The sequence below is a fragment of the Anguilla rostrata genome, chromosome 10 (assembly GCF_018555375.3).
Source record: "Anguilla rostrata isolate EN2019 chromosome 10, ASM1855537v3, whole genome shotgun sequence".
NCBI classification, from domain to species: domain Eukaryota; kingdom Metazoa; phylum Chordata; class Actinopteri; order Anguilliformes; family Anguillidae; genus Anguilla; species Anguilla rostrata.
In genome coordinates this window covers 19,854,117-19,875,627 of record NC_057942.1, presented here as the reverse complement: position 1 = coordinate 19,875,627, position 21,511 = coordinate 19,854,117, and the positions used below count along the sequence as shown (strand labels likewise).

The following is a 21,511-nucleotide window of genomic DNA, read 5'->3' as shown; positions in this document are numbered from 1 at the left end:
GAGTATGTGTGTGCAGGTGAGGGTTTTATATTTGCATGTATGTGTATGTTGCATGTGTGTTCATGTGTACATTTGTGTGTGTGTGGTATGTCCCTTTGTGTTGTGTGTGTTTTTGTGTGGATGTGTTTGTTGTTTTTTGGACAGCTACCTTTACTTTGCTGTTAATAATTTCAAACCCACACATAGGAATACCTCATTAACATCTATTTTTCTTGGACTTCCTCGGTCCCTGAGGTAGAAATTCTGGGTAGCTAAGGAAATGTAAGCCTGCCTCCGGCGCAAGCACAGCTTTCCTAAAAGGTTAAGTTGTACATAATTGTCCATATTTTTCTAATCAGACCACGGTGGGGTTTTTTAGGAGATAGACTATAGCGTGCTTTTGAGGTGAATGACGCAAAATAAAAACTTTGAGGCTTTCAAGCATACAGGACGCGGTGGCCAGGGAACAGACTGTGCAGTATTTACAGTTGGAAGAGGAAGGACTCGTAATAGGAAACATTTGTAACACGTTGGATGGGGGTAAGCAAACACACAAGGAAAGGGGCCATCTGAAGTAATAACAAAACAAGAAAGGACACACACACACATGCACACGCACGTTCAGCGTGTGCGCTTGAATACATGTGTGTGCGTGTTTTTTCACGCACCCACAAGCACACATTATATATACACCTGAATGCACAAACATGCATACAAAAGCATGGACATACGCTTACAAAAAATGCACAGCAGAGCTTTGAGAATATTAGCTGTTACCATGGTAATACTTGCACAATACCAAGCCCGAGTCTGGGCCATGACCTCTCAGGCACCAAATTACCATAAATAGTCAACACTAACAAGCAGCTTAAATATCTAACAAACACTCATGAGCAGCTTAAACAGTCAAACTAACACCCAAAAGCAGCTTAAATAGTCACACTAACATCCAAACAGTCAAACTAACACCCATAAACAGATTAAACAGTCAAACTAACACACAAAATCAGCTTAAACAGTCAAACTAACACCCAAAAGCAGCTTAAACAGTCAAACTAACATCCAAAAGCAGCTTAAACAGTCAAACTAACATCCAAAAGCAGCTTAAACAGTAAAACTAACATCCAAAAGCAGCTTAAACAGTCAAACTAATGTCCAAAAGCAGCTTAAACAATGTAACTAGCACACAAAAGCAACATAAACAGTCAAACTAACACCCAAAAGCAATGCACACAGTCAAACTAGTACTCAAAAGCTACTTAAATAATCAAACTACCGCCAAAAAGCAGCTTAAATTGTCAAACTAACACCCATGGGCAGTTTAAACAGTCAAACTAACACACTAACACTCATTAAGCTCTCTCAGTTCAGGCCATCTAGCATGGCAAATTGGTGAAGGTGCTGGCATGTGACCCAGACCCACAGCAGAAAATATTCCACAGTGACCACCTGGCCCCACCCCAGCACCCTCATTAAAGATTGCCTTGGTAACTGCTAAACAGAAAAAACACTGTAAATAGGGTAACTGCTTTAGTAAGAAGGAAATGAGGGCAATTCACACCCAAGGATAAACCACATATGGTATGGCCACATATGTATGTGGGTGTGTGTGTGTACATGTGTATCTGAGTATACAGTATGTGTGCATTCGTTTGTGTTAATGTGTGGATGTGTCCAAGACCATATTTATTTTGCGTTATTTTATTTGCGTTTGGGTAGAAACCTAAAATATCCCTCACTTGCTAGCTCCGCTAAAGACGTAATGTTAAAGACATACACATACAGTAAGATGCTGATTGGCAGCAAGCCTGTGTCTCACTCACACGCGTGTCACACTGTATAGCTGTCCTAACACCCCAGAGAACCGCGGCAAAGGGAAACCAGCAATCAGAGTGACTCCTTCCCGCATCTAGTGTCTTAGCGAGGACGACGCATCTTCGAGAAAGCATGGGTAGGGGGAGGAGGGAGTCTGTCAGTTCGAGATGGAGCGTGCGCGACACCCTTAGGAGCACACAGAGCGTACCGCCATTGGCAGGATGCCCCCCTCCCTATTTGCCTCTCTCCTTTTTCTGAATCTCGCCGTGCCACTTGCTAGGCTGACATCACTGCATCCGCTCCGCGCAATCTCCGCAGGAGCTCAAACCCAGAGCCCCCGCACAGAGACGCAGCCTCAGTCTCATCAATTACAAACTGCCATGTGGAAACAGGGAATAAATGCTGTTTCAGGTCAAATAAACGAACACATGCACACACGTGCATGCACATATACACACGCACATACCCGTGTGCGCATATACATACACAATAAAAATAATAGCATTTAAAAAATTTTAAAAATAAAATTATTTTTGCATTATTAACAAGATCTTAAGGAGAAGCTTTGATGCAGGCGATTACCACCTCCGCCCGTCTAACGACAATGATGTCACCTCCCTCACCGACCCCACATCACCGCAATGTGACTCATTCCTATCTGTAGTCCTGGAGCGAGCGTGACGGCGGTTCCCACCCCCTACAGGTCACGTGATCCCTTTTTCTCTGGGTAAGGTGCTCCAGGCATAGATACCCCCCCACGTAAGCGTCTTTCAACTCTTATCCGCGGTTTAACCAACCTCTCTGGCGGTGGCACGGCGGACATCTTAATGCACGCACCGATCCACAGCTCCCCACCAGCATCGCTTTCCCCCCTCGCCGGCCTCAGCGGGGTAGTTTCGGTGGGATAGATTGAGCTTAAAAAAAAAAAGAATAATAAAACGGCGCGGTCGCCCCGGGACTTTTCACGACATCTCGTCGGTTCGGTGCCAGATCCCCACTCAAAGAGCCGCCCACGTCTGTGATACATTAGCAAACGATTACTCCAGCTTTCTCCTTCTACCGCGTCTGGAGCTCTCCCACAGGCAATCGCCGGGGAGCCGTGACCCCACCTGACCCTCGCGTCACGCTAGACGCCTGCGTCTCTGGTGCCCGCCTAACGTCCCCGGACCCCCCGATCGCCCAGCCCGGACACTGACCCACATCTACAGGAAGAGAGGGATGAGGAGGAGAGAGGGGTAGATTGTGTGGCACGTCTGCGGGGCAGCGTGTGAGAAGAGGCAAGAGACGGAGAGGAAAAGAGAGAGAAAGAGAGGGAGACAGAAAGATAAATGGAGAACAAAAAAGAGAAAAAGAAAGAGGGAGAGTGTGAGTGAAAGAGAGGAGAGAGAGAGTGAAAGAGAGGGAGGAAACTCAGCGACTTGGCTGTGAGCCTGTTCTCTAATCTGCTGATGGTAAAGCTTATGAAGAGGAGGGAACCAGTATCCATTTTTAGCGATGAGGTCATCTTTTATTAAGAAAAAAAAAATAAAAAAAATTCACGGCGTAAGAAAACAGTCTGCCGCAGCTGGTGTGTCTGATCTGTTATCTCCCTTCATCTGCAAGGACACCAAGGCTCATTTTAATTCAATCTGTTTGATTTGAGAAGCCTCCGCACTTGCCGGCGGTGTGCATTCAGAAAGAGGGAAAAGAAAAAAAATAATCTTTCCTATTTTTTTGCCATTAATTTTTTTAAAAGATGTTCTTTGACATCCAATGAATTTCTGGGGAAATGACGGCTCTGATCCTCTCATAGGCTCGATACCGGGGAACTCAAATTAAGAGGTTCTTTTAAAGAGGGTACTCAAATGCTGTGCCCTTTCTGAAATGCGCTATTAAATATAATTTAAGATATAAAAGAGATAAAACAAAATTCAAATCCTTCTTCCAAATATGTTTTTGCATGCGATGGAGCTGAATTAGAAATTGTAGCTGTTACGGTGCGGATGGGCTTCAGAGCCGCCGAGCTGATTCCTTCTGACACAGTGCAGGCGGGACCTCTAATGAGGTCACAGAAAGTCACAGGAAGGCGGGAGTTCTCGGCCAAACACCATTACGCTTCACACTTCGGAGGGGTCATGCCTGAGGTTTTATTCAACAGCAGCGTATTTGGAGTGCTGTTGAATAAAATCACAGCACAAAGCTTGCATTCTAAATACACAGTAAAATATCCAGCGTTAACGGAAATCTATAACAGACTATATATGAGTCCAACAGGAACCATAAATACTCAGTAAGAGTTGATTTAACATTGAACATTTTGCTGAGCATATGTACACATTTATTGAGTTTATTGACCAACTGATGGAAGCAATTTCATTTTCTGACAAACAATTGTATGTTCTAGCTATCAGTCCTTTCTTCATTTACTTTTAAAAAAAATTTACCTTTGAATGAGTCCAATTACCTGTCTCAATTATTAGAATATTATGTAAATATAAGCTTTAAAAAAAGCTGTAGTCATGATGACCAACCGTTTTGCTGGTGGAAAAGGTGTCCGTGCCTGGTAATAATGCAGGGAGATGTTACAGTACACTGCACGCCATATCAGTGACATGCCATTCCTTTCACAACCCTGTCTCAGACCGATATGGCTCCCTTTACCCATGATGAACTGAGAGCATGGCCACTACAGAAAGATGGGTTCTCTACTTCTTTAACGAGACAGCCTGAAAAAGAAGGGGGATGAGGAAGAGGATGATGGGTGCAAGATGAAGAGGAATGAGGACAGGTCTGGCACCAGAAATATCTTGAAATATCAAAGATGTGGAGAAGATGAAATGCCACCGAAAAAAAAAAAATTGCGGAGAGGAGAGAAGCAGAGCTATAAATAGCAGGAGTGTCTAATCCCACAGTCTGACAGCATGCTGTGAGGTGACATCACCAAAGTGTGACTTCCAGCACCATCCCAGCGGCTTCGCAGACGGTTAAATCACACCGGCCGAGCGGCTCAGACAGCGGTTACGCCATCGCCCCCTGCTGTTTGCTGAGGTAGGACGGAGGATTCCCAGGTGGAGCAGTCACAGTCAGACGCAGTCCGCTGGGATTCGCAGGACAGGAAACGCACAGTCGTTGATGAACCAGAAGCAGGCTGAAAACAGGGAGCTTCTGACCGTGACTGTGGGAGCAAAGTCAGTGCTTTTTATGACGGACTTCCCAGAGCACAGATTTTAGTGCGATTTTGCACACACAGGATGGAGCAGCACAGGTGTCTTTGTGACCCACTTAACCCTGCAGACAGGGCTGAGCCAAAGTTGAAGCAGAGGTGAGCTTGAGGTGAGACTGAGGTGAGCCTGTAGTCTTAACAAACCAGCTTCCAACATTTTTCTAGCGAGCAAAATAAATGTAAATAAAAATAAAAATAACAACATACACATGCATGATTGCACACACAGCATGCAGTCACACACACACACAATCACACATACAAAAACAAACAATCATGTGAATGCACACGCAAACACACACACACACAGGAAGCACACCAGAGCCAGAGTGCAAACGATGTATAATGTTCGCGCTCTCTTTAAAGGCGCCAAAGGAAGGATGATGTCATTTAAAACAGCAGAAAGGGGTGGGTGCAGAGAGCTCCCGGCGCACTATGCTACCGCTCTTGCATTGCTGCTGTAATGCTGGAGCGTGGAGACAGATGCGGTTCACATCGCACGCGGTGGCCGCATTTCCGGGACCGCGCTCACACTCCCCGCAAGGCGCCGGCAAAAACCCGACACCGTGCCTTCTACAACAGCCTACAACAATGAACCATCTATTCATAATTTACAAAGCATTTATAACCACACATTTAACTGAGCTGAAGCGCTGCCAAGTGTTTGTGTTTTTTCATTTTTTTGTTGAAGTTTATTACTCACATCATTTTTAAAAAAAAATAAATAAAATTGTGGGAACAGACTCCTGTGGCCCCGCGTGCTGTGGTATGAATCTGAAGAACGCGCCTGAACCCACACTGCTGCTACGCGCAGCCAAAACACAGAGCAGGGATCATCCCCAGCGGTGACTCTAAAAGCCGATTGTGGCCTGGTCCCCGCAAAACGAAAAACCAAACCGTCCAGGCATGTTTTACTCATTATCCTGTCCAAACTTTCCCAGGTATGCACAAACAAAAGTGTTGCGCAAAAGATGTGCACCACCACTGTTCCCAAAGTAAATTGGTAGCCAATGAGGGAAAAAATGCACAAGACATGAACAAAACAAACAGAAAACAAGGCTGTTTATGAACGGCGGTAAGAGAAGCGCTGGTTTCCCCCGGCACTGGTCGGCATGATGTAAAATATTTTGCTAAGTTTAATTAGAAAATACAAAACACATCCTTGGGGAGTGAGTCTGTACCCTGAGGTAAGCGTACAATCCTATTGTGAAATTCTGCTGGAGACCTCTCTGTAAACAACCATGTTGAGACAGAGAGATGTTATTTCACATGTTCTTTATTTCAACCTTGTTGCACATTTTTGTGTTAAAATATATTACAAACCCAGAACTATATTTAAAAGGAAAACAGAACATACAGTCAGGTCCATAAGTATTTGGACAGTGACACAATTTTCATCATTTTGGCTCCGTTCACCACCACAGTGAATTTGAAATTAAACAATCAAGATGTGATTTAAGTGTAGACTTTCAGCTTTAATTTAAAGGTTTTGTCAAAACTATTGTATGAACAATACAACTATTTTCATACATTACCCCCCCCCCCCCCACACACACACACACACAATTTTAGGGGCTCAAAAGTAATTGGACAAACTAACATAATCATAAATTAAATTGTAATTTTTAATACTTGGTTGCAAATCCTGCAGTCAATGAAAATGAAGTCTTGAACCCATACTCATCACCAGACGCTGGGTTTCTTCCCTGGTGATGCTCTGCCAGGCCACTACTGCAGCTGTCTTCAGTTCCTGCCTGTTCTTGGGGTGTTTTGCCTTCAGCAAGTGAAATGCATGCTCAATTGGATTCAGGTCAGGTGATTGACTTGGCCATTGCAGAACATTCCACTTCTTTGCCTTAAAAAAGTCTTGGGTTGCTTTCGCAGTATGATTTGGGTCATTGTCCATCTGCATTGTGAAGCTCTGTCCAATGAGTTTTGAAGCATTTGGCTGAATCTGAGCAGATAATATAGCCCTATACATTTCAGAATTCATCCTGCTGCTTTTTTTCAGCAGTCACATTATCAATAAATACAAGGGTTACCAGTTCCAGTGGCAGCCATACATGCCGACGCCATAATACTACCTCCACCATGCTTCACAGATGAGGTGGTATGCTTTGGATAATGAGCAGTTCCTTCTCTTCTTCATACTCCTCTCTTCCCATCATTCTGGTACAAGTTGACCTTTGTCTCATCTGTCCATAGGATGTTGTTCCAGAAATGTACAGGTTTTTTTAGATGTTTTTTTTTGGCAAACTCTAATCTGGTCCTGTTTTTGAGGCTTACCAATGGTTTACATCTTGTGGTAAACCCTCTGTAGTTACTCTGGTGAAGTCTTCTCTTGATTGTTGACTTTGACACAGATACACCTACCTCCTGGAGGGTGTTCTTGATCTGGCCAACTGTTGTGAAGGGGTTTTTCTTCACCTGGGAAAGTATTCTTCTGTCATCCACCGCAGTTGTTTTCCGTGGTCTTCCGGGCCTTTTGGTGTTCCTGAGCTCACCAGTGCGTTCTTTCTTTTTAAGAATGTACCAAATAGTTGATTTGGCCACACCTAATGTTTTTGCTATCTCTCTGATGGTTTCTTTATTCAGCCTAATGATGGCTTTCTTCACCGACAGTGACAGCTCTTTGGACTTCATATTGAGAGTTAACAGCAACAGATTCCAAATGCCACACTTGAAATCAATTCTAGACCTTTTATCTGCTTATTTGTAAATGAAATAATGAGGGAATAACACACACCTGGCCATGAAACAGCTGAGCAGCCAACGGTCCAATTACCTTTGGTCCCTTAAAAAGGGGGGGACCACATATAAAAAGTGCTTTAATTCCTACACCGTTCACCCGATTTGGATGTAAATACCTTCAAATTGACCCCAAAAATGAATTTGCACTTTTTGAGTTTGCAATGAAATACTGAGAGATTGCATATATACAGCAGGTTAAACTATACATGTGCTGGATCAAAAACTTCTTGACCACAAGTTCATGAAATCTAAGGGTGGATATGTAGAACTACTATAGATTTATGAAGCAAAAACTAAGCAGTGTACCCAGCGTCTCCAAATCTATCCAAAATGTCTAAATTATGCATTGCTGTAAATCACAATATATTCACGTATTTCACTGCAAATCAGCTGTTTTGTCTCAAGAAACTGTTGCATCATTTTCAAGTGGGAATTACAAGCTTTCCATCAGTACAGTGGTCTAAAATATCTAGGAGTCCAGAAACATATCCAAAATCTCTCCAAAAATGAATAAAATGCTTTTTGTCCATTATAAAGCATATAAATGAGCCCCTTATGAAGTTTTAAGATGGAACATTACTATCAGGTTAAAAAATAATGCAAAAATATTGTCATGCAATGCGGTACAGTACCTAAATGTGTAATAATTAATTCTTGTATGTATTTCTATACTTTGTACTCTCGTATGTTTTCTTGTATGGGGATAGGACGACATGAAAACAATTTTCCAACACGTTTTGGCAATGCTCCAACTCTCACGTCATCACTGTTGCATGCTTCACAAAAACTATTACACTACTAACTAAAGCCTACATTACAGTGTGAAATATCCACATTATACAATACCACTAACCTATTTAAAGACACTCAATTTCAAAAATAACATATATAACCGAAGTATTTTGAGCAGTAATACTTACATAGCAATGATGAATGATGATTTTCAGTAGATAGAGACAGAGACAGGAAATCAATGATATAGTTCTATCTGCTCCTGTCTTACACCAGAAAACAATGTCAGCTAGGTCTATCAGCAAACATATGGCTTAGCTATGCTCAGAAGTCCTCAATAATAATAGTATTTTCCAAGAAATTCTGAAAAATCGTTGACAAAGTTTCGTTAGCAGCGTCTTTGTTTTACTGCTACCACAGAGTGAATGCGTAATTTAATGTGATGATAAGAAAATGTCCGGTTACGCTGACCTATAAAACGCAATTCCAAAAGCAAAATTAGACATGTTATACATCGTTAGAAAGCTTATACTCTCACCTACTAAATAAATGAATTGTTAATCAAGCCAGACTGTACTGAAAAGGGCGACAATGCTATAAACAACACGTGGTATTACGCACAGCTATTTTGGAAGATACCCAGGCATCACACATGCGCGTATATTTCACAAAGGGATTGTCCAAGACAATGTATGACCACTCATTCTCAAAAGGGACATCTCTACGTGTAAAACCAATGGTAAGGTTGTATATTTATTCAATATTTAGTCCCATATATTGACTGTAGAATGACATAGTATCATTTTTTAGAACTTTTTCTCGTTTATTTCGTTATTCAGTAAGCAGCATTTTCACTGCTGCATTGTCATGGGTGGGGGGTGTAGTTGTAGATGAGACTGCAGGGAGGGGGGCATGTTAAATGAACGTCCAGAGCGACAATGGTGGCGCTGCAAAACTTCGTATTCACCATAGTTGTAGTGTATCGTCTACTTATGAAACTAAAACAACGCGTTTATATTTTTAACTCGTACTTTGGTTGCAGTAGCACTGAATGTCTGAGTTCAGTAATCTGGGCACTCCGGCGTGCCGACCACTAGGGGGCTTGCGCGAAAGGGTTAAAGCTGAAGGTCTGCACTTTGAGCTCATATTCAACTCCAATATGCTGTGGTAGACAGCTAAAATATCAATAACTTTGTCAATGTCCAAATATTTATGGCCCTGACTGTATACAATAAAGCATATTATTTGAAACAAATTATAAAATGTATTACTATGCATTGGCTTACCTCCCAAAAAATAATCATCAATGCCCATTAATAGAGAGCAACAGAGAAAGAGAGAGAGGAGCAGGTGCTAACTTGGGCTGTGTGTGTCCTACAGAGCTATATGTTTTTTATTGATTTTTTGAGTATATGAAGTATAAGTAGGACATATATATATATATATAGAGAGAGAGAGATAGAGAGAGAGAGATGTAATAAGGTGTGAGTGATTGGTCCACCAGCCAAAGATTATGATTATCATTTTAGATGGGTTTATGGCCTGACAGGCCTTGGTTCAAAACAATTTACGAAACCCTAGTGGGAGCTCAACAGACTGACACAGAACCAAAATGGAAGTTACTCCCTTCAGACCATTCCTGTTTCATATGTTCTTTTTATTCTCAGGGAGGACGATATGTGTACTTAGTCTATGCTGACAAATTAGCATCACAATCCCTGACATCTACACCCATGCTCCAGACATACTGAAAATTCTGTCACATCTATCTTTCGTGGTCATCACTGCACATTCCTCAGGAATTCACAGTAATGCTCTTATCATGTTTTTGCCTTACTCAGACAGGGAGAAAACAGAAGGCAACAGGCAGAGAAGGAATCATAGGTCAAAAAGTGTCATGGAGGAGGGGGGCCTGAACCCCCACCTGCTATATGGCCTGAGAGTTGGCCTCCTCTGGACAATGACACGTCTTGCCAGAGGAATTAAGCGTCTGTGAAACTGTGATGAGTTTTTCAGGTACTAACAGCATGTCACAAATCCTTGATGAAGAATATTATCAAATAAAGACTCTCCTGATTCTCCGATGGGACAGATTAGCAAGCCTACCTCAAGTCAATCCTACCCTGTCCCAAGTTTATGCTTAAATTGTTGTGCATACTCAGAAAAACACGCATTCCAGCGCAAACTCTTTATTTATAAACTTTACTCAACTGAAACCTTCTCCCGCTCACACGCTCTTACTCAAAAAATTGTTGGCTCAAGCGCAAACATGCGTAGATAGAACTCAACCATATTATTCTCAGAACACCTTTTATTTTTTCAAAATGATTCAGAGCCTGTCACTGATGCTCTGACTCACACAGAACAAATGACACAGACTGTGCCAAGTCTAAATTCTGACTAATTACTCAGTTTTAACGGCAAACTTGACACCCTCTTCCCAAAAACATTGGGACATCTTTGGCCCACCTCCAGCTAACTGGACCCACATGTGTAACCCTTCCTAGTGAGATGAATGCAGACATAAGGCTCTACTGAAACAGCACAAACTGAAAAAAGACAAATACACAATATAAAAAATTACTCCAAAGATACCAACAGGATCAAGATCAACTTTCTGAAATAACCTGAAATAACACGCAGGCACACGCATTCATGCAAACATACACACAAACAAATTTGCAAATGCACACATGTAGGTAAAAAGATACTGAACTGATAATAATCAATAACCTCCCCAACATACATGCACACATACATACATACACACACACACACACACAGACAGAACCACAGCTTACCAGTGCACATTCCAATAACAACCTCATTCACCTTTCAGATGAGAAAAAACAGTATCATGTTAGGCTTACGTTATGGGGATCAGGCATTATGCATCCAATCCCCCATTCACTCCTTGACCCACAACCATCAATCCACCATTAAACACCAACCCCTCAGCGACCAGTCAGCAGTTTGCCTGCACCTGAACTTTTATAATTTATCTTTCTGTACAACAGGTTTTTTGCTTAATGAAACAGTCCAGATAAAAACTTACAAAAGTTATTTCAGTATACACGCAGCATCATCTTCCAAAAAACACAGATACATGGGGAAAAAATACGGGTTGTTTGCAGTTTCCAATCAAAACTCTTCTTTGGACCAGGCATGACACATCTCCAGAGTCTTAGCTTCTCCTGCTTCACTGCCTCAGCATAACCTTTTTACCTCCACTGTGAGGACAGAAATGCGCAAACCAAGACTTCAGCTGTGGATACACACCTCGGAAAATCTGTACCTGCACTGTAGGGATGCATCTGAGAAGTCCTCCACTTGCACAGTAGAGACGTGCCAAATACATACATCTGCAAATCTGTACCCAACTGTTTGCGGAACAACTGTAACTATACCTGCACTGTGGGGACATACCAGTATAGAATTTACCTGGACTGTGAAGATGTAATTGTGTCATTCTGTACCTGCACCACAAGGATGTACCTGTGTAAGGGTTTACCTACAGTATACTGTGGGGATGTACTCTTCCGATGTAAGGACGTACCTGTGTAAATCTCAGCCTCTGATGGATCCTCCACCTTCTTGTGTTGGATGATGTAGTCGGACACTTTGCAGCCAATGAGGGGCTCCACGTCCAGCCACTCCAGTGCCACCATGGTGCTGGACGGCTCCAGGTGTGGGGCCAGACGCAGGCTGCGGTGCGAGGTGGGGCGGAGTAGGTGGGTGGGATGGGAAAGGGAAGGGATGGGTGAGGTGGGACAATACAACATTCTTCAGAGTTAAAATAGATATTATGTAAATACTTATGTCGGCAAAAGAAGACCATTTGTGCAGTGGGACTGAGTGAGAGATAGAGAGAGATAGAGAAAGAGAGAGAGAGAGAGAGAGATAGAGAGAGAGAGTGAGAGATTTACCCATTCAGTGTAAAATGCTTTCATTTGTTGCTAGTTGTTATTAAGCTTTGACAAAATGGGGAGTAGTAGTATATCAATAGATGTGAAGAATTTTTGATCAAACTGAGTGGAGAAAAGAGAGACATGAGTGGGGTTGAGAGACAGAATGAAGAGCCAAGAAAAAGATGAGAGGTTCAGGGTGAGCACGGCAAATTCGGAGAGGGAGCAGACGTACACAGGCTGGCGCAGTGGGCTGCAGCTGGGCAGGCCGTCCTTGCCGAACGCGCTCAGGTCGCAGCGGCACCAGTTCTCGATGACGTCACCTTTCCCTGCACACCAGTATGAGCTCATGGTGGCACTTCTGAAAGCCTGGGGGCAGGAGGGGGGGGGGGGCAGGTGAGAGAAATGTCATTTATTTTATCTCCCTAACCTCCTCGTCTCCCTCCCTCCTCCTCCCATGCCGGCTTGCAGCGGCTCACACAGTACCACCCGCCCCCCCACCCTTTTATTGTTCTATCATGACCGTGTAGTAATAAGCCTTCCATAATGGTTGCCCTGGGTCACATGGTCTGATAACATTGCATTACAGCATTACAGATTAAACCATTTCCTGTGGTAATTACAGAAAGTGATTCAAAGAGCAAAGAGCAGCACTTTGGGCTGCACTGCCTTCAGTGAACTTGTGATTACTAAATGGCGGCAACATTGGGTTGTTGCAATCCCCGACTTAAGAATAGCCTGCCGTAATTAAAATTGTAACGGCTTAACCTTGATATCATTGTGCATTTTCTTAAATTGCGTATCCTGTCATAGCCGACTCGTGAAAAGCTAACAAGGCTTTCCATGCTAGTAACTCCGCTTTCGACTACCAATGTGGTTCACATGTTTTGCCTCATATACACAGCAGGTGTGGAAGAATGTACTTACAGTGGATCGGTAGTGCAGGATGTATCCAATACTAAACTAAGCCAACGCCGTTTTAGAATTGCTGGTATCGGGGCAGTCACGAGTTTGAAATAAAAAACACTTTGTGTAACTCCAAAGCAGCTAGTACAGTGACATTATGCCACCAGAAGATATATGAGCAGATAAATTTTATAGTGTTGGAGACTGGTTGGAGTGCTGACATCCTTCTTAAGGAGAACTAGTCATGTCTGCAATACATCTGGGTTGTTTAAAGGTAGTTAGTGAAAGTGATATGAAAACCATATTGTCATATTTGTGCCCACACGTTGGAATTTCACAGGCACAAACAAGTTTCAGACCTGCTGATCTGCCTTTGCTTTGAAGCCTCCATCATACAAAAATGTACCTCTCGGCATGCAATGCTTCTTTCCACTTGCAGTAGGGTTGATAAAGAAAGCCATGCCACTTCTTTCACTGAGAACAGCAGTTGTTACAAGAAATAGATCCAATTGAAAATAAGATTAAACATAATTTAATAAACTTTTTTTTTTTTTTTTTAAAGCCACATACAGTTGCGTACAACCTGTACAAGTTGCTTTAGAGCAAGAGTATCCAGTCTAATCCAAAAAGGGTCAGTGTGGGTCTAAGGTTTGTTTTAGCTCAGCACTAAAACACCTAATTCTAAAGTCTTGATTGATGACCACGATTAGTTAAAAAGTTAAATCATGGGTCAAGGTGCTGAGCAAAAACAAAAACCTGCACCCTCCAGGCCTGTTTCAGGTAAGATTGAACACCCCTACTTTTTGGCCTTTGTCCACAAATCCATGGCTGTCCCTATACCAGCCACTGGAAAGCCAGCAGGCCATCGTAAACCTATGTCAGCATCCAAAATATCCTTCATCCCACACAAAAGCTGTCTGTGCCAATAAAAAACATACACGAAAACAGAAATATCACAAGAACTCCACAAAGAGAAATATACCTTTAAGCAATACACTGTAATGGAGCACACATGTACGTGTAATGTATTTTTGTTGGAACATTCAATTTCAGTATTATTTACACGTTTGACCAGTCGAGCCAACATAAACTTGTCTTAACAACTTTAAGCAAAAATATGTGTCAATTCACATTAAAATCCTGAGAGAGGACAAGAACCTGCCTTTAAATCATCACACCATGAGATTTGTACCTAAGGGCCCCATTCCTCTCTTTTCACCCCACACATTAATCTCATATCTCTATGAAGAAACATAAATCTTTAAAACTAATAATATCTAATTGGCACAACCATTTAATGCTTATAAAATAAAGGGGAGAGTGGATGATGCGGAGGTGGGGGTTACCCCAAGCAAATGGAATGTTCCAGAACACACAAACTGGCCTGGATAACAGACAGAGCCAAGCAATGTGGTATAGGGCTGGGATATGGCAAAGCCACAATGTTTTGAGAAAGAACAACTACTAAACAATGGAGAACAACTGAGCTCAGAAATGTCCTTTTTTGTGGCCCTTAAATGGCTCCCTCTCGCTTTAATACATGTGGGTAATGAACAGTAAACAGAAAAATAATCAAAACCTGATTCCTTTCAGAAGAACTGTCCTCAAATATCCTTTGAGTATTTTCCGCAAATATCAATTTTTAAGCCAAAAGAAGTGGCTGGCCAGCAGCAGGAGAATTGCTGCTGGCTTCCTGTAGCATACTTTGCCGCTGTGAAACACAACTAACATTCCTTCTGGGGTTGTGGTCTACATTTATTGACAGCTCAGATGAGAGCAGGCCACAAGCAAGACATTGAGAGGAATGTCAACTACCGTGACTTCAAACAAATAATATTTATTCAGCTAATAATAGCTGTGACAATGCAGGGAATGTTGTAAATTTTTTATATGTTACCCATATCAACAGCATTTTGCAGGCATTTAAATATGAAATATATAAGTCTGTATCATATAAATATATTTAAAGTTCATTTGGTTTTACAGTGCATTGCCCTTTTCTGATTTATTTTCCAAAATAAAGAAGGCAAGAAATGAGAAACCTTACCACCTCAGCGAGCAGCGAGTCCCAAGAATTTTAATTCACTACTTACACTACTATTCTCTATCATGCTTGAGTGGCTGACCTGGGAACAGTCTCACTTTGCAGAAATTCCTTTAAAGGCATATTATGCAGAATTGTTATTTAAAATATTATAAAACAACTATGCTAAGGTATACTGGGATTGCGATGGCAGGTATGCCATCCCGCCAAGTTACGCCTTGGTGGGACGGCATGCCCCATACCTATACAGCACCGAGAGTTTGGCACTTTTCAGGGTTCCCCACAGAAATAACCACAACAGCCACAGACACTCAGCCCTTAAAAACATGTACAAATTCTGTACATTCTCACCCCATTTCAACAGACAGAATTCATAAACAACTTCACATATCCACACAATAAAGCCCCAAACTAAGGGGATTTTGCGTTTTTCCTTCTGCTTCCTGCCGCCTATCCCACAAACAAAATGTCTCCCCATTGGACATTTTACCGATGCCAGCCAATCCTTCATCTACATAAACCAATCAAAATCTTGCATACACACGCAAAATACCCATATTTTTTTATGCTGAAACATTTCCAGTCTAGTCAATTTGTAGCCTAGTGGTCAAGGTTACAGTCATGGGGTCCTAGGTTCAAGCCCAGCCAGGAACAGCTTTCTTTAGCCTGCTTTTTCCCTCGCTAATAATTGTCTATTACTTCTCAGTTATTGCTTTTGCACCACATCTACCCGCCGTTCACAGAATGTATACACAGCATTATGACGTATCATCTACACATTCACTTAACCGGCTACAATATTGCAAAGTCATAGAGATTCAACGGGAGCTCTTCTATTATCAACCAATAAATTTCCTACTTTAAACAGCTAGTCAATTTGCGGCTTAGTGGTAAGTCTCACTGTCTGTGGATCATGAAGTTGCTGGTTCAAGCCCAGCCAGGAACAAGCTTCTTTAACCTGCGTTTTTGCTCACTAAAAATTCTCTATTACTTCTCAACAATTTGCCTTTGCACCACATCTACCCGGCGTTCACCGAACATACACACTGCATCATGACATACTATCTGCACGTTCACTTAACTGGCTACAGTATCGCCAGGCCATATGGATTCAACTGGAGCTCGGCTGTGCTTACTGACCTGTGTTCTTCTTTAAAACCATTGACAGTTTCCACTATAGCCGCGTTTCCACCGCAGGAACTTTACCCCGGAATTAGGAACCTTTTGAGGAACTCAGTGCGTTTCCACCGCAGGAACTAGGGTCTAAATTTAGTTCTGGGGGCTTTATTTTACCCCTAAAAAAGTTCCTGCTCGGGGGGTAGTACTTTCCAAAAGTACCGGAACCTTTGGGGTGGGGCGCAAGCGCTGAAAATTTCTGATTGGTCGACTACTTGCAGTGTTTTATTTTCAACCGCCATGTTTAAAAATATGCAGCCGCAAACCGATTTATTTTCATAATAACTTCAAATCAAACTTGTATGTTATGCGGCGCAGTAGTCTAGTTTTGGTTATAGCCTGCCAACGTCTTGGAATTATAACGTGTGCTCTTCTGTTCTTTTCTTGCTTTAGTATTCGTTTTATAAAATGCTAAGCATTCGTGCTGGGACAGCATATTACGTACCAAAACATTCAAACGGATTAATTCGGTTGCTGAATATTTTCTTCCGGATTTTCTTTGTTAGCCCGTTGTAATTGACTCAAAACGTTTGATACAGTTATGTGAGGTATGCGGTAGTTCTGCGTAATTCACATTGGTGATACAGTAAAAGCAAACTGGAAATCACCTTCCGCACTTTTTGTCAGGGTAAAATAACAGGTTAATTCTAGTAATCGTCCCTTTAGCTTTTTCAGACTGCCGTAATTTTACTCTGCCATTCTTCAATTCCGCAAAAAGACCAGGAAGACTATGGACTAATTTGTGGTGCATGGTTCGCATCTGGAGGGCACACTTCGCTGCTCGGCTAGCAGTAACTTCGAAGGAAAGCAAACGGTGGCTGTACCACTGCTAATTTAAATTTTCACACAAGTCCGAGTTTTCGTTCTATTCTTGTCATTTTGCGATTAGCCTATATGGAATTGACGATGAGAAAGTAATCAAACAGCTAATTTTTTACAACGTGTGCATGTTTTCTGCTGTTGTTGCCAGTTATATTGGAAATGTGAATGCATTCTGTCTCCTCGGATGTCAAGACATGAAAGTGAATGTTCGCATAAAAACATAATGAATGTGTTTGAGAGGATATATAAAACCGTTACAATCTGACTATTGGCCTGTTATATCCTATTTGTTGCATAACAACGGTCCAAGTTCAACTACCAACGACAGTTTTGCTTGACAACGGTAAAATATGCCCAAACAGCTGCATAAGAATATTTCAATTCCAGGTGATTAAATCGATAAAAATCAATAAATACAAAAGTAACCATATATAGTCATTGTTGGTAACCCTTTGTATATAAGAGGAATAAACCCCTCCGGCCTGTCCCGGTTATTAGAAAATAATGTAGGCTACTTTGGTGGTAGTATGAGGTTACAGAAGAAATCATAGGACAGATGGACCGACGACAACGTCGCTTTTTCATAGTCAGTGGCTAATTTGCCTAATCGTCGCGGGACTTTAGACCGCGGTGGAAACGCAGACAACCATGGGCTGAAGGAACCTTTTTGTTACTTGAAAAGTAGTTCCTGGGACTAAAAGTTCCGGGTACTTTTGGTGGAAACGCGGCTTATGAAATTTTACGCATTGTATAGCTAAGTTATGGACTAGTAAGCCTGAGGTTGAAGGATTGAATCCCGCCCCGCCCTCAGGCAGATATTTTCATAGTTTACACTAACGTTTTCTTACGCTTATATTTGCTTTACCAAAAGTCACTCATGGCCACCCGTATGCATTTTATGACGGCAAATGTATTGATTTTCTTAAAAAGTTACACCAGTTGACAACTGTGCCATTTCTACTAACTATGGGCCTCATACACCAACCATTTTTAAGAAGAATTTTCTTCTTAAAACCCACTTACGCAGTTTTCACGAAGATTCTGACATTCACCAATGTTTTCTTATTTGGGATTTGTTCTTAGGTAAGAACAGAATCTATGCACACTCAAGAGCACACTTACGCACATTTGAGTGCTGATATGTTTGTGCAAAATAATTGGTTATTGCGTTTTCTTCAATTCTACAGTTGTATAATATTATAGGATTTAAATTACAATAATATTTTTATTATTTAAAATATTTTTTAATAATTATTTTCATTATATTACAAAGAATTAAGGTGCCAGGTTCCACCTCAGAGGGTGGTTGCCTCAGCGGGAGTTCATCTGTAAATAAATGATCAAAATCAAACCATTGTAGTGATCTTTTATTTTTGGGGGTTTCAAATATGCAATGTTTAGTCTATACTACAAAAGCAACTGTTTAAAATTTGAATACAAACTAAGCACTTAGGTAACACTTTTTAAACACATGGACATGTTGAAGAAGAGAACACTTATTCAGGGTCGTCACTAAGGGGGTGACACCAAAATGACTGGAAATACATTTTTTGTGCAGTGTTTTGTGCAGCGACGGGTTTACTCCGATGCAGTTTACTGCCGGTTGATTTAATTAGCGGTATTAATATGACCAGAAGCGCTTTGTCGTTTCAAAGCACAACACGCAATTCCTTGCGCCCACCAGCATTTTTTTATTTTTTAGTTTTGTCTCAGATTTGACATCAAACCATTTTTTTTTACTTCATCAGTTGTGCACCCTTCTCCGGATACAGCGTTCACTGAAAGAGAAATAGCATCCCATGCATCTTTTTTTGTGTTATTTTATATCCACTACTGACGCTACTAAATATGACAGGTCGTTTGCTGTTCACTTCCCACAGCAATATCTCCACTTCAGAACTACTGACGTTTTTCTTACATCTGGAGTCCGGTGCTCCACCGTCTTTAAATTTTCGTTTGGGCATTATTGACTTTGTTCGCTCTCAACTTTTCTTTTCGATTTCTGTGTGTGCACACGGCCCTGCACTCTCATGCCCTTTTATGGGGATTGGCGGGGCGTTTACCTATGCTAATTAGGAACAACTGGCACGCGCTTTACATTTACGAGGACAATGGGATTCATCATTTTAAGAACACATGTGCGAACAATTCTGCGGTTTAAGAACACGTCGTGAATCTGACGTAGACTTTTCTTAGGATCTTTCTTAAGAACAAATTTAAGAAAAAACTTGAGAAAATGAGAAAGCACATCAATGCAATAGATTTTATACGTATTATCACACGTTACTTTACCCACTACTTCAACGACTGGTCCGTTATACCATCTCTTATATATACCGTTCGATAAGGAAACTCAGCTCGCTCATGGCCACTTCACTTACTTCGTACTAGAGTCTGTGATCATGTCAACCTTCACCTACATGCCCATTCTGCTAAAAACATATTGTTTCAACTACTCAATTTCATCATGTCTCCTCATTTCTCTTGTACTATTGTTATTTTATCATATGCAAAGCTTGCTGGGACATATGCATCTGCTCCTATAGAGAATAGGCAACCACGTGATGGTGCATTGCATTCTGGGTAGTGGTTGCCATTATTTAGGATACACCTCTTTGTTTACATTCATTTTGATTACAGCATCCACAAGCACACAGCGACAACAAACAATAATCAACAGAGAAAATAAACACGAATGGATCGGGCGAAGATCAAGTGCAAGATTCCTTACCGAGTAAAGCTGAACAAGGAAGCAAAGGAGCGCTTATTCGACAAAATTAAGGAAATGAATGGGCTTGATACGTATGAACATAAAGAGTGGTCGGGTGACCTCAACGGGCTACCGCAAGTAACATTTACAGACGTGTTTTCCTACCTTGTTTGTGGTGTGAGCGCTTACACATTCGAGCAGTTCAGAAATGATAAATCTCTCGAGGCCCAATTTCAGTTTACAAATGGATTACAAAACCGTCGTTCGCACAAATCGCCATCTCACCACACACACACCTCTCTGTGTCACCATTCTAAGCTCAACAAAACAACTTATTTTTCCAAGGCCAACACTGCATCACATTTAGTCATTACAGTTTGTCTTTCACTTAGGTCACATTTCGGTTAAGTTCTTTACTTTCACTAATTGTGCTTTCCAGCCCAAAAACTGTTGTTGTTGTTGCTGTTGTTTCTGCACTGTTTTGGACTTGTTTCTGTAGTGGTGATTAGCTGTAAATGTGAGGGCTATTTTGATTGTTTTTTTATCATTCATTTTATACATATTTCTTTATGCCTTTTTTTGCACTCTCAACGCCTCAGTGAACCTCCGCTCAAGCAGATCCTCAGTTCCATGGGTGATCCTCAGTTCAAGTGGAGTGTGCACACTGCACATGCATGGCAGGCATAGCAGAGTCTTGCACACATGTTGGGGCTCTCCTGTTTAAAATTGAAGTAGCAGTGCGGGGGACCAAGACAGTCACTGACGTTCCAGTCTACTGGATGATGCCCAGTAATGTGGACAAGGTCCAAGCGGAGGTGGGCTACAAGATCGACTTCTCCTCTGGTGCAGCTAAGAAGAAGGCGCTCGACAAGTGCATCAGTGGAGAGGAATACGGACTCGTGTTGGCTGCAGCGTGACCCCAAAACCCACACTTTCAGACCTGTCACCCCTACTTCAAATTTTGCATACTCACAGCAAGGCTGTTTGTCCTTCTGGAATGGAGGACTACTACCATCATTATGCAGACCCTGTAAAGCCAAATGTAGTGCCAAAGTACCTACAACACGTTCGTGACCCAGGAAAGGATGGATGCGAACTGTCTGTCCTGCACCAGCACTGTGAAGGCCTCACACACGTGGTAGCGGTAACAGAGACACAGATGGCTGCGGTGGAAACTAAGACGAGAGAGCAACCTCCACAATACCGCATGCTAAGCCCTTAACCGAGTTACAGCCATCTCACACAAGAAGGCCAAGAAATCTGGCACTAGAGAACATAAAAAACGGCTTGTGACAACGAAAACTGTGCAATCCAGTGGTTCCACCTCAGGTGTGTGGGACTCAGTCAGGCACCTTTAGCAAGTGAGCCGTGGCTCTGTGCCACATGCACACAGACAAACTGAAACAGTGGAGCACAAGCATGTTTTTGTATTTATATCTCCCTTATTTAGGCACTTTTTTGTTCAATAG

General features: G+C 41.9%; 1 protein-coding gene across 6 annotated transcripts in view; it reads right to left on the bottom strand.

Annotated features, from left to right (window-relative positions):
• Nucleotides 1–21,511, bottom strand: part of LOC135265195 (astrotactin-2-like) — a 454,017-nt gene that overhangs the window by 56,271 nt on the left and 376,235 nt on the right. For 5 of the 6 annotated variants that reach the window (XM_064354591.1, XM_064354590.1, XM_064354594.1 and 2 more), the window contains 2 exons: nucleotides 12,620–12,753; nucleotides 12,036–12,184 (listed from right to left, as the gene is read on the bottom strand). In XM_064354591.1, coding sequence (XP_064210661.1) covers nucleotides 12,036–12,184; nucleotides 12,620–12,753 — 283 coding nt within the window. Of the gene's footprint in view, nucleotides 1–10,142; nucleotides 11,710–12,035; nucleotides 12,185–12,619; nucleotides 12,754–21,511 lie in introns of those variants that run through there. The other variant, XM_064354592.1, reaches the window with a different exon arrangement.